Source organism: Hibiscus syriacus, unplaced genomic scaffold (genome assembly GCF_006381635.1).
Source record: "Hibiscus syriacus cultivar Baekdansim isolate YM2019G1 unplaced genomic scaffold, ASM638163v2 tig00110325_pilon, whole genome shotgun sequence".
Taxonomy (NCBI): domain Eukaryota; kingdom Viridiplantae; phylum Streptophyta; class Magnoliopsida; order Malvales; family Malvaceae; genus Hibiscus; species Hibiscus syriacus.
In genome coordinates this window covers 147,490-160,829 of record NW_024062683.1, presented here as the reverse complement: position 1 = coordinate 160,829, position 13,340 = coordinate 147,490, and the positions used below count along the sequence as shown (strand labels likewise).

The window sequence follows — 13,340 nt, the reverse complement described above, 5'->3', positions numbered from 1 at the left end:
AATCATTTTGACCTAAAGATTAATAAACAACCACATCAATAACGTAAAGAGTAAAATATATTAGAGATCATAAGATTAAAATAATATTGTTCTCCTTGAAGTTCTGAACATTGTCAATAGATTAAGAAAGTTCTGAACATATACTACATTACTACCATTCGGACTATTCAAAATAAAAATAAACACACTAAAATAACTCAATAAAATTTAATAATTATTTTATTATAATTCAATGAATATTATTATTTTTATAATTTTTAAAAGTTTAATGATAGGATTATTTGAACATACAATGACTTGGGACTACAATTAGAAACTTAATAATATACTGTAAGAACAAGAAAATAGCAGGGTGCATAGAATCCCTGGACAGCATTATTATATAATACATACGTACATGCCTACAAGTTTTTAGATCTGTGGTTTAACTATCCTTTATTCGTTCTTTCTGCATTTTATTTTCAGCCTCTATTCGGTGTTCTATGTTACTTTTTTGTCTTTTTTTGCTCATTTTACAACCTTGGCATAGACAAAGACCCTGCCAAAAGAATATGATCATACTATAAAGAAACAACGGGAACCTCACATCTGGGGTCTCGTCTGGACAACATAGACCTTCCCGTCCCTGATGACACCTTCGATGTCTTGGGGAGATCCATAGAGTTCCTCGATCGCGTTCCCCGCACAAGCAATGCTGGAAAGGGTTTCTCGTTGGAACTTGCCGTCGTTTATCAATGGATCGGATGTATAATCGAGAACAAGCTTCTCCTCTTCATCCATTGGCACACTGCACATGAAAGTTGAATCCAAATGGAAGGACAATCCCGAAACAAAGAACCGTTCGATTAAAATATTAGTCGTTGATAAATAGTTTTCCATTTTTAAGAACGGGACGATCTCGAAGCAAAAAACCAAACACATCGAATTATACGTAACACTGTGGTCTTTCTACATTAGAGTTCGGAGGATATGATATTACCTATCATATAGGCCAGCACCCGCATAACCTTCTAGATCTTCACCATTTGAATCAGATCGGAAGATAATGGAACGCCTTATGAAGAGACCGATCGGTTTGCTCGGATATCCCAAAACCTGAAATATCATGGACATCATCAGTGGAGATGATAGCTACTCTGTCATAAAATCTAGTTTTATGTCAATAATATGATAAAAGGGCATTGTACTTATGGTTATCTTCTTTGTTATCCGGTATTGACGCAAGTATGTTTTACCTGAGGAGAGTCGAGATTGTTTTTCTTGCAAACAAAACTCAAAGCACGACCTGGATAAGCTCCGACAAGAGTTTCTCCGAGTCCTTTCACCACCTACGTCAAACGGAGAGCAAATGATTCCTTTTTCTTCCTCGGCAGACCACGAAAAAAGATGATGAATGGAGATACATACCTCGGTATAGATCTCAGACGAGTCCCCTGAAGATGGATTAGTAGTATGGATAACAAATGCGTAATCAGCATTAATTACTTCCTGAACCAGGACAGCCATACAGAGGTAGTCGTGATCTAGTTTGACTTTCCTGGTGCTGAAATATGCTCTCTCATTCCATTTTGAAGCCCATACCTAGTTTGAATGCATGAAACAAATAGGTATATGATATTCATCTAAATAGAAATCCGTGACTTCAAGTCTGCCAAAAACTTAAATTTAAAACTATGTGAAAAGAAGGAATATATTTTGGAAGGCCAAAATACAGATAGTAAGATAAGCGTGGCTGAATGCAAAAAGAAAGAAATAATGTGTATGGATATTATATTTTTAGGAGAACGAAAAATGAAATGCAGAAGAAAGATAAGGTATCTTCCGCCTGTTTGGATGCAGGTACAATTTAAAGGACAATGATATTGCTAGTGCAGACCCTACAATTGCAGTTAGTGGAGTACAACTATTGGTCAGAAGCTATCCATATTAGGGTAAAAAAAATCCGATTTGATAAAAACTTGACTCGTAATTTTAGAAACTCGAAAAAAATTTAAATTTGAGTCGAATTATAAAATAGAACTCGAATAACTCAATTTTTAATAACTAGTGGATTGGTTTTTAAGTTTGAGTCGAGTCCCTCAACTTTGCATTATATATGTGTATGGCATATGAAAAAAATATGAAGAAATATATATGTATATGGTATATGACTAAGAAAACTGTTTAAAATGGAATTAAATAGTACCACAATATTATAAATATTTACAATTGAATTTAAACAGAAACTCGAACAACTCGATTCGAAATTTTTCAAATAAAGTTTGAGTTATAAAATAGGACTCGTCAACTCAACTAACTCAAAATTTTTTTACTTGACTCGACCCAATTGAATACTCACCCCTAATTCAAATAACGTGGCATGTTGTAGAAGTCAAAATTAGAGGGATAGGCTCTTTGTTGGCAGAAAAATGGTATACCTTCTTTATAGCAGTCCATGCTTGTTCCCACCTTTGTTCACTTTCATCTCCAGGCCAAGGCATTCCAGAATTTTGCATCTTGGTCTTCAGCTCTTGCACCTGAAGTAAAAAGAAATTGAAGTAAAACTGATCGATTGCCTCTCAAAGAAATATCCAATTCAGGCACACGGTCATTTTCTTACATATGATGAAGTAAAGGTGGCAAAAGATTCTTGAGAAAATTTATATTCAAATGGAGGTATAGGTAATAATGGAAGAATGCGAATGAAAATTTTCTTGGTCTGAGGATTTGGAAATATGAAAACTTCTCATCCAGAGAACGACTCAACAATATATTTTCAAGTTATTATCACTGCTACTAGTGATACTATCCAGTAGGGACTGAAAGCATAACAGAAAAGAACATATGAAGCTCAACCAGTAAAATACATACCAATTGGGGTGGTGCCCTCAGCTGTAGAACTGTCTTACGAATCTCCTCAAGTACACCAAAGTCTCCTAACTTTTTCTTCAAAATTTGCAATTTCTCATCCACTTCCTGAGAATTTAATATTATTAAAATAATACCATAACTACATATATACTAAATAATGTAATTAGAATGAAGAGTTATTATTTAAAAATTTAATATCATTAAGAATCAAATAAAATAACATTACTGAACACATTTAATAATCACGTTAATGGAAACCATTACAGAATATTAAATGGTTGCAAAACTGTTTCCTCTAGTTAAAAAAAATGCTAAATGACTTCTTAAGAAACTACTTTCAAAATGGAATTATAACCCACAAATGAAGTCGTTGTAAACAAATTGCATTGATGCGTTCGCTAGAAAAGCAGCGAGATATTGTTGAAGTTCAGAATTATTATAACCTTGTTTAGTTTATCTGCAAGAACCATCTCAAATACTCCAAATGGAAGGGCAACTGACGTGGGTATCCCAACCCAAGATGGCACTTTTCCTTTCAGATATGAGATATTGCGTGATTTAGCACCAACCTAGGAGAGAGAGAAATGTCCCCATGCATAAATTAGACATACCATTCGTAAACATAGTTCAGAGATATAGCAACACGGAGAGGTATAGAAGGTTCAATACTCAATCTCATTGTAGCTAAGTAGGTTAAGAAGAACAAATTAAAGCTTTGGAGATGAAGTGAATAATATTTTGCAAGCCTAACCATTTCAGGTGTAAACTCCTCGGCTGATATGGCATATTTACCAGCAAACTGCTTTTTGACCAAAGTGATAGATGATGGAACTTCTCCGTTCAAGTTGCTTGAACTTGAATCAGCTAGCTCACTTTCCTTCACCTCACTGAATGGATACATGAAAAGAGAGCAAGATCCAAATTATCTTTGCTTATATAAAAACAAGGGGTTTGTTTAACTTCACCTCATGGTTACATGATGTTTTCTACATGTTCAGAATTTAAGGTAGAGATTGCACTACCTATGAACTAAATCTGCAGAAGAAGGTTTTAGGCGCAACAGTTTTCCTTTCTTTGCTTGGAGGTCAGCTAGAATATTAGGATCAAAGCAGGTAGCAAAGCAAACCTGCAGTTGGAGTTATGCACATCTTAATACACAACCAATTATCAGCTACAGAGAAATATCAAACAACCAGGTAATCACCTTGCAATTTCTTGCTCGGACAGAAACATGCGACAAAACATCAGGCATGTCAGGTGTCAACACAGCAACCGCACCATCCGGAATTTCTTCCTCTCCTTTTACACTTCTTGCCACTAAAATAGTAGGTCGCTCGTAAGATTTATTCTGTACAGAAAGCAGCTCGTTGACAACATCAACATATCCAACAACCTCAACTGGACTGATAACCTGCCAACTGTTGCAGGACATGAAAAGTTGCATTAGTTTCTTTAATCCTATGATAAAATCTCATTAGATAGTTAAGCCTGGTTATAGTTGCATAAAAGTTTACTCACTACAAATATTTTCTAGTAATGAGTCAGCTGACAAATAATTATAAACCAACCTGCCAAGATGCGCAGTCTCCCGAAGAACAGGATCAAGTCTATTAACTAGTGACGATAAAGTTGCAGCTGATCCAGCACGGATAATTTCTTCAGTAAATATGTTGATCTGGAAAAAAAATCAAAATGTGCTTTTATCTTTCTATTTTGTAATTGAGATCAACATTAAGCAACCGCACAAAATTTAGTGACCAGGTTTGAGATTTGAACGAAGTAATGACATACAGCCCACTGGTCTACTCCAAGCAATGATCCAAGATAGTCTGCTGATGGTTGCAAAATACGCTGGTACCACTCAGCCTTGCTAGCCAGTGCAAGGCGTGTTCTGTCTAATACCGATTTTGCATACAGCGCCCAGTGAGCGCTTTGACTCTTGCACATGCTTATGGAATGATGCCATCCCTGCATAAGTAACGAAGTAGAAGTTATCACTATCCATGTTCTAAAACTTTCTGCAAAATACATACGAAACACAATCCATGCACATGAATGTGCCGGTAATTAATTCCTCTCTGGTGTGTCTAACCATCAGTGTGTGGAAGAAGGAAAATTGGCTTAGTAAGTTCAACACCTATAGTGCACTGTATTAAAAGTTGGAGTGATTTTTTCAAGTTTATAAGGTTGTTCTGCAACTTCAAGTGATAGACTGCCAAGTTCCTCTGAAAAAATTCAAACAATGTTTAACATTCTTGGAAAGCTTTCATTTTCTTCAACATTGTTTTGACATGCTCACTTCGTTGTCTCCTGTACTTGCAAAAATAGGACTATTGTAGCTATTGAACTCTACAAAGCAACTTAACACAAGATAAAGATTTGTTATCTTGTACATAGACATTTACCAAAGGTTCACCTCGAAATCTAACTTTTAATCTCAGTATCAAGTTCCTTATCATCTTCTACCACAATTTGAAATACATTTTTGACAGAATCTTAGGCGCAGAAAAGTAGATATTATCAATAATGAAATCTGACCCCCCAATATTTATAAATTTAGAATCTGTTGATGCCCTTCAGAAATAAGAACACAACCATAGCTCTGTAGAACAGTACTTTACCTTCAAACAATAGATCGGGTCCTCATTGTCATCTGATGACAGTGCAAGGTTTTCTAGAACAAGAGTGATGAAATACATGATTTTCTGCATGATGCACAAAAAGCCTAATCAGGACTAATATACATCAATAGATAGAACAAATCAGTGAACAGCGGCACATAAATTCTAAATGTAAGATGTATAGAATATAGTGAAGGTGCAGGATTTACCTCTGGCCTAGCATTATTCAGTTCCTCGTAACCCCTTTCAATAGCTGTCCTAACAGTAGAGTCAAGGGCAATGTCTAAAAACAATAAATCTTTTAGACGGTCACTAGACTTGGACAACAATGGTCTAAGCTCTTGACGAGCCTCAAGCAAGCCCTGTGAAAAGAGGGGTTGGAAAACGGTATATCAAAGAAAATAAATGTGCATAATGGTTATAGATTTCCAATCAAATGTTCATACCTCGAGCAAGGCTTCCACGTTTCTGTCTTCAACGTGTTCAATAACAAATCTAAGCAATTCCTGTTATGAGTGTATCTTGAGTATTAATAAACTTTTTCCAAGAAAAGGGGGGGTTAGAAAAAGAGAATATAAAACTGAAGATAAACTCACTGGAAATCCTGATGGTAAGCCAGGTATTGGATTTATTTGCACCCCAACCATGAAACCTTTACCCTGAACACAGAGAAAGCTCCTGTCAAATGTTGACAACAATACTTTGTCCAGGAAATTTCACCTTATTTCTAATATTACCTCCGCTTTGTAGCCCATACAATTTGAAATGGTAGACTCAAGATCTGCACCAGAATGAACCGCCTATGCATAAATCGTATGATTAGATAGAAATTATCAATGAAATGCAACATCATATATAAGCCAAAGGGAAGAAATTGCAGAAATTTAATTCAGCATAATGGAGAGCAGATGAAACATAAACTTATCCATTAAAAAGAACAAAGTAATCTATATGATAATGAGATAAAAAGTACGGCTAAGGAACAAAATGATAGTCTTTAGAAGCAATGTGTGAATAGGTACCTAGTAGAAAATCTTGTTAACACATTAAGGTGCTGAACTGCTGATGAAAAAAGGGAAAATTATAGAGAAAACAGCCATAAAGGTTTAAGAAACAGACCTTCAAAGTTCTCATATAGTGTCCAAGATCACGCAAAAGACCATCCTTCTGATCTCTCCTAAAAATTGGTTCAGAACGGATAGCACGGTCATAACTTAAGAAGCGTTCCTTTGTTATTCCATTCTCATTTAGGGTCTTCCAGTAGATACTGATGTCAAAGTCGCTTTTAATATAATCCATTAACGCCTGCAAGCATATGTTCCGTTAGCTGATGGAAACTACAAAATAATTTTCACTCAATTCATGAATCTGATACCTGACAGATTACAACATCGTCTGGACTAGTATTATTATGTAACTTCTGGTGCCATTGCTCCATCATTCCTCCCTTGCAATCATTGTTTCTCTGAAACAGATTGATAACAATTCAAGTAAATATAAAACGAGAAAAGTGGAAAAGATAGAAACATGTTCTTCAAGATTGACCTGGATGACCAGTATTTCATCCCTAATTCTTTGTCCCACATCCCCTTCACCTCCACGACCAACGGTAGACATAATCATGCGCAAAAGCTCCCGGTGCTGTGGATGAGTTTTGTAAATACTCTGAAGCAAGTCAGTCAGTCTATCCTGTGCCTTACTTATCTCGCTGCACAAAATAAAAATAACAGCTGCATTTGCATTAGTATGATTATCATGCGCATAGCATAAAATTTGTAACTAATCTAAACTGTACCGTGGTTTCACATTGTAGTTTTTGTTCCATATGAGCTGTCTTGTAGCCATAAACCTCATCCATACTAAGATCCCAGCAAGGCCCAATTCACCAGAATCTTTGGCTTGATCCATTAAGTCTGACGCAATATTAAACCTGAAAAAAAAGGGAAAACAGCAAGACTTACTCTTTGAAGAACAATGTGAAACTGAACAACTGTTAAGGTCTCATTTCAAGTAAAAAAAAATGAGTACATTAAGGGAAACTCGAAGAATTTAGAACATGACTAAACTGCTGAGTGAAATTTCAACCTCCAGTCAAGCATGAACCATTAACAAGACATGAAGGATCCAAAAGACACACACAACAGCAGCCTGCATGTGTTTGGGAGGGATAAAGCAAGATTGAAAGAGATGATAACTATAAATGATATGATATGGACAGATCATCTGCATTTTCTAGCAGAGGAGATCCAACTCTAAATGTAATGTTCTCATAAAGATCTTCCTCGTAGACTTCCAGATGCTAAAATGCAAATTATCTTTGTACTGAAATGTTACAAAGATAACTAAATTCCTGATAACTAACTCTGCAATATCATAAAATGAGAAATAGTTGGTGATGGAAATGAAGACCAAGTCCCATAAGTTCACTGACCGGTGCATAAAAGACTTTTGAGCCTCACTCTCCAGATCGGCTATTCTATCCAATAAAACCTTTGCAGTACCTTTGCCATCACGAGCATCCTTGTTTTTTTTTTCAAGAAAACTCCAGTTAATCATACAGGAAAGCACTTCAAACTGAAAATAACTGAAAACATTTGCAAAACGTGTAGATGGAGCAAAAAATCTCTGGTTGAGATCAACAAACAACCTTTTGCTTGAATCTCTGGCTGAATTCTACATAGAAGTCAGAGCCGTTATCTTTTATCCAATTCCCACCAGACAGAAGAACAAATGGCATTCCTTTAAAATTACCATCCTCAACCTCCATCTCAATGCATTGCACCTAAATAAGATTTCAGGATATGAATATGGGGACATTTTTCTTTCTAACTTATTATATCTAAATCTCAGAAAATCCAATTTATGTCTATCATTGGAATTCAACCTAGGGCACACATGATAAGATTGAAATCTACTTGGTGAACCTGTTTAGGAAGATCAGCAGAATTGCTTGTTGAAAATTTTAATTCTGCTGCTTTATCTGAAGAAACTGAACCAGGAGGGAGAACAGAAGGCGGTGGTGACTGAAAAAAGTTCGTACAAACTGGTCTCAGATTTATATGAAAGAAATAGTGATTCGATCACAAAGTTTAATGTCTTACTAAGAAGTATTGTAGTTAAAGAAATCTTACCAGCCACTCTCCACCCTTTTCAGATAGAGCCCAGTGAAGGGTAAGAGGTTCTTCAAAATCAGTAGCTAAGAGAATCTTTAGCTTACCAGCATCTTTGGTTACAAGTACCTGGAGTATTTGGAAGTAGTCAAACTTTAAAAGATTTTGCAAGTGAAATAGATAAGGAAGAAACACAGAAACACTTGTTATCTTACCAAAAGCTCCTTCTCACCAAGTTTGTAAATTTTCTTGTTCATAACAGGGCTGCCATCCAGTTCCTTTTCTCTAGCAAAGCGCTCAACTGCTGTCAATGGTTTTGTTTCAACAGAGATACTTTCTTGAGTTTCTTCTACAGGTTTTACTGCATGCTTGTTAAGAAGCTGCATCAAGTCCCTCTGCTTGCGCTGAATTCGTTCAGGACTAAAATATCTTTTGTTCTGCAGTTGCTTTGACACTTTAGTCTCTATCTCTCCTTTGGTAATCTTCATTCGAATTTCATCAAGAGATACACCTGTCTCCAGTTCGGATTGCAACTCTTTCCTTGCTTCCTCGAATTCCCTCTAATCATTGAAACATTGTTCAGTCAATATTTAGTACATGCAAGACCGAGAGCCTCATTAACCTTTTAAAATTAAATAAGCAATCACCTAGTCCAATTTTCTTTAATAATTCAGAAATTGAAACAAAAATGACTCTAAAGTCCAGAAGGAGAAAGGAAAATTACAAGCTGTTGCTCTGGGGAATAAGTCGGCTTCCCTGCTTTCTCCCATCTTATATAGGCTTGTATTTGGACAAGATCATCAGGTATCTTATTATTTGTCTCATTAACAGCAGTCTCCTTAGATTCTTTTCCACTTTTTTCCTGTCCACCTTTTTCTGTCAGTCTTGAACGGATGTCGTCCACAGAAGCACCCCTGGCTATTTCCTCCAATAGCTCAGCACGAGCTGCTTCATATTCCTCCTATGGAAAAGGAATGTTCTTTGAGACAAGTAAAGAGAATGTACAAAACCCAAAACTGATTTCATATTTCTTTGGGTATTTAAAGTTAAGAAATCTATTATCCACATTAATCAATGATAATCCTTCTTTTCTCTTAAGATGCTCCACTGATTGAAAGGTCTAAAATGCAAATTACAACCAGAATATTTCTTGATTTCTTAAATAAAGAGTTGGAAACTAAGATATTGCAGCCAAAACTCGGTGTTACCGATACAGGGCATGCCTTAAAATTTTATCAGAAATTGCATGATAAATACTACATCAGTGGAGCTCCTTATATATACTACACGACGAAAAAGCACATCAGTGGAGCTCATTTTGACCCTTGAATTATACCTGTTTACCCATTTTGGTATCAAACTTCTTTTATCCCACTTTGGCATCTAAACTATCATTCCCATCCCATTTTACCCCAAAATAAGAAAGCTGCCTATAAGAATGTTACACATGGAACATTTCTATTGGGTGCTGGTAAATATTTTGGGGGTAAAATGGGATGAAAACGATAGTTTAAGGACCAAAGTGAGACAATAAAAGTTTAGGTACCAAAGTGGGAAAATGAGTGTGATTTGGGGGTCAAAATGAGCATTAAGCCCAAGTAAAAAGCAGTTAACAATTAGAATAGATAAAGCAAAAAAAAAGGCCTGAGACCTATTTCAATGGGCTAATTAATGAGGGATCAGAAAACTTAAATATGTAACAGAATATAGAAAATCAATCAATTCACTTCTAGCCAAAAGGAGCAGGAATAATGAAACAAGGACCAGAAAAGAACAAATTCAAACGCAGGACTTAACGTTAACAATATGAACAAATAAATTGTATGTTACTACATTTATTACTTGCCTTCTCTTGCTCAGGGTTGTACATCTGTTTACCCTTTCGCTCCCACCTTATATATGCTTGAATCTGAACAAGATCCTCAGGAACTGAAATGTTTGAGATCAATGTCTTCCTATGTGGTAACTTTACATGAAAGTTTTGACCATCATTCTTCATCCTGCAAATGACAATATGGGGAGAAAACCAGCATAATCATTCTAACTAACCTTCTAAATGTTATGAACTTAGCAAAAACAAAACCAACAGACACTTGCCATTTATTTCGGGCTTCATCAAATATGAGAAACTCTATTGCTTGTATTTCAGGATCAACAATTTCCAACTTTAAATAGGAACTGGAGCCAGACTACATAAGCACCATGTAGAAAAATTAAACTAAATATTTGTTAGGATTAGTCCAAACTAAACTTTTGTGTCACTTTTTAGCACTGACCTTCACAAATGGAGTTCTTAGGGCTCTATTATTGTAGTTTTTGGTCCCTTCTGGTTGACGTGAAGGAAGTACCCACTTTCTGTTAAAAGATAAAAAATAGAAGAACAGAGCTTTCTCAAACAGTAATATAGTGAAACTTAATAAAATCAAATCAAGTAACATTAGCATAAAACCATCAACCGATAGAAGTGAACTTACTCATTTCTACCACGTATTCCACCCCAGTGCAAGATCAGAGAATCACTGGTATACATGATCCTGAAATTTACTTGCGTAATAGACCCTGAAGTATGAGCACTAGCATCAACCTGGTCAAGCAAAAAGGGTGTTTTTAGCCAAAATAAGATAGAAAGGAGCTGCAAATTTCAAGTTAAATTCAACCCGAGGTTTATGAGTAGCATATGACTTAGCTAAAATTACATAGCACCATGCTGTAACTACCTGCAATTCAATATTCCCATCAATGTTGAATTTTCCGACATTCTGCATCAAAGTAAGAATTCATCAAAAAAAATTGATAACAAAACTCTGTGCCATGCAAATATCAGAAAAGGGAAATCAATTAAAATAGGCTTCAAATAAACGCAAAAGAAACATGAATGCTAGTTTATGCATCCCCACTCAAGAAAGGAACAATTACTATTTTAGAAAAGGATATACAAAATAACAGGGAGCAAGAATATCTGAGAACATCAAACTTCTTTTCTACAGATTGTAATGTACATGTTTGGGCAATTCAAAACCAAAATAACTAATCCTTACATGCTTGAGTATAAGTTGCAATAATTGTGTCGCAGATTTCTTTAAAAAAAAAGGCATAAACAAAGAAGCCAGTCTAGAAAATATTTTTACCTCATAAGCCGGATCAGCGGCTAGCACAGCTTGAGGGATGAACGTCAAAGCCCGTGAGCTCGCCATGGCTAACTTCTGTTTCCTCTTACTCAAACTGTTACCATAAAATTTCGTAGACAACTGATATTTGCGTGGCTGAGCTAGCGATTGATTTAGGGAAGCAGTGGCACACAAGGAATTTGTTGGAATGCCAGAAGAACCTTTGAGCTTGCTTTGAAGCTCTAATACCGTGGGACGAAGGAAATGTTGCTGTATCAAGTTCTGGCCAACGCTATTACTCATCTTCGTTGTTAAAACTTCTTATTCCTGAAGAATTTCAATACTCAACTTTCGAAAAATCTAACAAAAGCAATTACCAAAATGAAAAACAAACGATCAAACCACGTATATGACGATCAAACGTAACAATCAAAGAAAAGAATTCATCACTAAACATAATAATTCCTTCATAATTTCAAAAAGAAAATTCAAACTATACCTTATGAAATGCAAGTGAAGTTCTGGAAATCTGGATGAAAGAATGCGAGTGAATTCAGATTTCGAATAATAATTATAATATTAGTAATAATTATTTTTTATTAATCTTTGAGTGAGTGAATGCAATGAACTGAAAATTATGGAAATCAAGGCCAGATCTCCGTAGATGTGAGTGGCAATTTATCATCATCGATTGGCACGTATCGGTTTTGCTTGTAAGAAAATAGGTTAAACTACACCATTCATCACTGAACTTTATTTAGATATCATAAGTTCAGTGAGTAAATTGAAAAAATTAAAAGTAAAGTGAATAAAATAAGAAATAGAGAAACGTTTAGTGATGAAAATGTAGTTTACCTAAAAATAGTAGCGAAGTTCGGGGGTGGGTCGTCACGTGCGATTTGGGGCAGAAGGGCACTCATGACCCAACGGGTGGGGTCCTTGAGATGTTGTCCACTGTCGTCGAGTCGACTACTCGACTTATGATATTTAAATCCTCGGTCGATAAGTGCCCCTGGGTTTTTACGGAATTTCAAGATTTACCCTTATTTTTTCCGGATATTTCTTTCATATCTCATTGTTTTGTAAAATTTAAACAAAATTATTGATGTGGTAATTTTCTTATTTTTTTAATGATGATATAATGTTATTATATAATGATACATAATACATCATTAATTTTTTAACAAAGAGTGATCAAGATAAAATCAAAATATAATATTATGTATGATTTTAATAAAAATAATTAGTTGACCAAAACGAAATCGTAAAAATAGATAAATGACTAAATACATAACTATGCACGCGTAATGTAGTCATTATACTATTTTAAAAAGATATATATTCAATAAAATATTTATTTATCATTTAATCTAAAATAAATAAATTATGTGACATATGTATTTTAATACCATCAATTTTTACATGTTAATTAGCATGAGATGAACAAAGGGGTCATAAAGGAAAAACAAAGAGATAGAAAGCGTGAATTAAAGAATAAAGAAACAGAGAAAAGAAAAGAGAAAACCCATAAACACGCAAATGAAAGATCCCCGATCCCCAGCAGGTGAATATCATTTTAATTTAGATAGAGATTCATTATGAATAGATCCCCGATCCCCAGAAAATAATTATAAAAAAATAATAATATAAGA

The 13,340-nt window shown here is 35.1% G+C and overlaps 1 protein-coding gene across 2 annotated transcripts; it reads right to left on the bottom strand.

The window, feature by feature from the left end:
* Nucleotides 1-457: 457 nt before the first annotated feature.
* Nucleotides 458-12,285, bottom strand: LOC120117972 (alpha-glucan water dikinase, chloroplastic-like). 2 transcript variants are annotated; one of them, XM_039138120.1, is made up of 34 exons: nucleotides 12,188-12,285; nucleotides 11,710-12,015; nucleotides 11,299-11,340; nucleotides 11,056-11,165; nucleotides 10,858-10,936; nucleotides 10,679-10,770; nucleotides 10,428-10,581; nucleotides 9,306-9,542; nucleotides 8,797-9,141; nucleotides 8,603-8,710; nucleotides 8,396-8,494; nucleotides 8,119-8,253; nucleotides 7,903-7,991; nucleotides 7,267-7,401; nucleotides 7,017-7,179; nucleotides 6,847-6,936; nucleotides 6,591-6,776; nucleotides 6,209-6,271; nucleotides 6,068-6,130; nucleotides 5,918-5,977; nucleotides 5,681-5,833; nucleotides 5,472-5,555; nucleotides 4,642-4,818; nucleotides 4,419-4,525; nucleotides 4,055-4,268; nucleotides 3,873-3,976; nucleotides 3,602-3,737; nucleotides 3,294-3,419; nucleotides 2,851-2,955; nucleotides 2,418-2,516; nucleotides 1,408-1,581; nucleotides 1,236-1,328; nucleotides 980-1,095; nucleotides 458-787 (listed from the first exon to the last, which is right to left on the bottom strand). In XM_039138120.1, exons 2-34 carry the CDS (start codon nucleotides 11,989-11,991, stop codon nucleotides 583-585), a joined length of 4,425 nt encoding a protein of 1,474 aa, XP_038994051.1. In that variant the 5' UTR covers nucleotides 11,992-12,015; nucleotides 12,188-12,285; the 3' UTR covers nucleotides 458-582. The 2 variants fall into 2 exon arrangements, with proteins under 2 accessions (XP_038994051.1, XP_038994052.1); XM_039138121.1 differs by having other exon boundaries at nucleotides 11,710-12,047; nucleotides 12,167-12,254.
* Nucleotides 12,286-13,340: the final 1,055 nt, after the last annotated feature.